The 3,665-nt window shown below is 42.4% G+C and overlaps 1 protein-coding gene across 1 annotated transcript in view; it reads right to left on the bottom strand.

Moving 5' to 3' along the window:
- Positions 1-2,700, bottom strand: part of LOC101850136 (AF4/FMR2 family member lilli) — a gene marked incomplete at both ends in the record, with an annotated part of 8,599 nt that extends 5,899 nt beyond the window's left edge. The window contains 3 exon segments of the mRNA XM_013091066.1: positions 594-689; positions 1,368-1,629; positions 2,544-2,700. Of these exon segments, the coding sequence (XP_012946520.1) occupies positions 594-689; positions 1,368-1,629; positions 2,544-2,700 (515 nt within the window).
- Positions 2,701-3,665: the final 965 nt, after the last annotated feature.

Here is a 3,665-nt window from a genome sequence, read left to right as displayed (position 1 = left end):
TCTCTCTCTCTCTCTCTCTCTCTCTCTCTCTCTCTCTCTCACACACACACACACACACACACACACACACACACATGACCACACATATAATTAATATACACACATGACCACACATATTATACACACAATCATACACGCACGCGCACAGACACACATATACTCATACACAAATACAAATACTCACACACTGAAACACACAAATACACACAAATATCATACACAAACACTCGTCAGAATATCAAACATGGAAACATCAGATTTTTATCAGCCTCCCTCAGCTTTGAAAATGTAAATAGTGCATTGTGATGAACACCGGCCTCAAAGGCATAAAATAGGCGATTAGATGGATTCACAGCAAAATGAAAGCCAAGAAAAAGATGGATTGATGGAGTCAAAGTAAACTTTCAAGGGTACAATATAGTGACCAAAGGAGCAATGACACCTGGCCAATATCCAACAATTGTACTTTTCCTCAACATCTTAAGGTACTGAAGAACCGAAGAAGTAATAGTAAGTATTCTGATGGTGTGCGTACCGAGAGGTATCACCAAGTACTCCATCAACAGACGCCAAACAAAATTAATTTCACTTACCCTGCTGGAGGTGGAGTTTCTGTTGCCAAGCTGTGTGTCTGGCCGCCTCTCAGGCAAAGTGGGCGGAGCTCTGGCTCGTGAGGGGCTGGCCGAGCGCTGTAAGGCGGGGAAAGGGGAAGGGGGTGGGGAACGTGGGCAGGGAAAGGGGAAGGGGGTGGGGAAAAGGGACGGGGAGAGGGGGGAAGGGCAGGGAAAGGGGAAGGAGGTGGGGAAAGTGGACGGGAAAAGGGGGTGGGGAAAGTGGGCGGGGAAAGGGGGTGGGGAAAGTGGGCGGGGAAAGGGTAGTTTTACTTTAGTTTTAGTAAGAGCTTTATGGAACTTTCAACACAAATATTCAGGTAAGCGCCAATAATTTGAGGGGTTTCTAGACAGTAACATACAAAGGAGAGAAGGAGGAGAGATAATGACAATAGATATTTAATAAGAAAGAAGGAGCAAACCACACCAAATGCCCACGAACCAACCACAAGGGGGCAGGGAAAGGGCTGGAGTGAGGATGGGGGACGGGAGATCGGATGTTAGAAATGTCTAAGGATACAGTACTTTGAGAAAGGGTGTACATTGTCTCCTTTTTCATTTTGGTTTTGATTTTGATTTACCCAAATTTCGGCTACCATTTGGACAAGAACATCTATTTTACCCGAAAAGGATATGTTAAAAACCTATAAAAGCTATGTCATTCTTTTATGTCCAATACAAAAACACTTTAAGTACCAGTGAAACATTATTATACCAGGGGTAAAACGGGTATAAGGGAAATAACTCTTTCCTTACCATATGCCCATTCAGAGGCATGGGGTGACCTCCCCTTTGCATGTTGTACATCTCCCTCGGAGAGGGAGGGAACTGTCTGGAGGGATCCATTGCCTCCTCTGAAGTCTTCCCCTCCTCCTCCTCCTCCCTCCTGACGAAGTCGTAGTCAGTGGGTGGGTGTGGAGATGGGCGGAGGTCTGGGAAGGCTGAGGCTATGGAGTAATAACAACCGTCTGAGGATGTCCTTGCTGCTACTTCGTTGTCGTCCGCACCGTGGTAGTAGCTGAAGTAAGATAAGATAAGATAAGATAAAATAAGATACTTATACAATATATAATGTGATTGGAAAAGTTATCTGTTCGATAAGGCATGATAAGATACGATATTTATGCTATTATAATAATATGATAAGATAATATACGAAACAATGCTAAACGATAATGTACGATATGATAAGATATGATAAGAATCGACACGATGCGATATGATAGAAGAGTAAAGATAAAGTAAGAGACGAGAAGAGAAGATACTATTAATCTTTACTGTCCAGACACTGGCACATTGGATTCGTGATTCAACACATACACACACAAACAGACACACACACACACGCGCGCGCGTGCGCACGCACACATACTCTCTCACACATCTTCTCTTCCATACACATAAATAATAAGTAAAAACAAAATATTAATTTTTGCAGAAGCAGACTCACAGTCTCACGCATATGTCATAAAAGAACAATAATTCTTAATTACAATGATGATGATAATGATAACGATAATAATAATAATAATAATAATAATAATAACAATAATAATTATAATAATTGTGATAATAATAAAAACGTTTCATCTAGATACAAAAACAGTATTCTGTTAGTATTCCAATAGTATTCTAAATATACAGGATTTACAAATCATAGGATAAAATACTTTTTTTACAAGCTGAGTAAGTAAAGTGGCAGATTTTACGGCACTTGCAACACAATTGGGTCATACAGGTACCAAAGATTAGGAAAAATGTTATAGGTTTAGCGCCCTTTGAACACTATTAGGTTATTTAAGAGGAGGGTCAAAGATTAGAGGTGCTACAAGAGAGAAACAAATACTTAAAAGAAGAAGGAGAGATAAGGACGATAGATGTTTGGTAGGAGAGAAGGAGGCAGAAGTATAGAGGGTGATGGTAAAAACTGACCTGTCGGCTGAAGCGTCGTAGTGCTTGTCTTCTGAAGGCGACGAAGTGGTTGTGTCTGGTGGTGGAGGTGGTGGCGGGAGTAGCGAGAGGCGGCCGGCGAGGTCTGGATGTGGTGTCGTTGTATTGTCTGTTGGGAGGAACACGGAGTCAAGCTCGTCTGTGGAGATAATGATAATATGAGAAATGAATATTATAACCATCCAGAAGATCAAGGTCATAAGTCAAGGTCATTGATCAACATATCTACAGATGTTTTAAACTAGTACAATCACCAAAATGTCAGTGTGGAGAGGCGGACCAAACTGTGGAACACATCCTTCAGCACTGCAAGACAAACATGGCCCTGAGACAGGAAATGTGGCCAACCCCACTGCCACTACAAGAAAAGCTATACGGGCCGACAAATGAACTGAGCAGGACGGCTCAATTTATGACAGATACCAGACTTCAAGTGTGATGCGATCGAGAAGAAAAAGAAGAAGGTCATTGATCAAGGTGATGTGCTGTGCTGTGCTGTGCTATGTGTCTAGAGGAGCATGGAGTCTAGCCTCGACTCTCAGAGTAGTGTAAGAACGTATAGAGTCCAGCTCATCTATGGAGATAGTAAGTCAATAAATAATGCATTCAATAGGTCATTGGTGTAGGTCAGGTCATGAGCTGTGTTATCTGTCTGGAGGAACAGGGAGTTCAAGTCACAGTATCTAGGCCTACCAGAGACCTCTCCGACGGAGATAGTCAAATCAAAATGCTTTGGGCCTCTGTGGACCAAGTAAAAACAAAATTGGGGGGGAGGGGGGGGGAGCATGCCTGTTTTAACCCATAATTTGATATTTTGCAGTTAGGTTTGACATTTTCTTGAAATTAATTGATTTACGTCACTTTTAGTGGCTATTATATGTGTGACTTGCAGCAGACAATACGCAGTTTGACCCCCCAAAGCAGTGGATCTGTATGCGAGAGTACGTCTCCGAATAGTTCCCGTGTGCTTGCCGGAGACGTCTCCGAATATCCTCTGCCCGTTCAAGTTGTTTGAGAAGACAACAGGCAGCAATGACATTCAGAAGGTCAATGTCACGTTTCAGTTTTCAGACGTGAGGAATATGGAGTCTAGATCGGAGATGG

This window comes from Aplysia californica, unplaced genomic scaffold (assembly GCF_000002075.1).
Source record: "Aplysia californica isolate F4 #8 unplaced genomic scaffold, AplCal3.0 scaffold01988, whole genome shotgun sequence".
NCBI classification, from domain to species: Eukaryota; Metazoa; Mollusca; class Gastropoda; order Aplysiida; family Aplysiidae; genus Aplysia; species Aplysia californica.
This window is presented reverse-complemented; position numbering and strand designations above follow the sequence as displayed.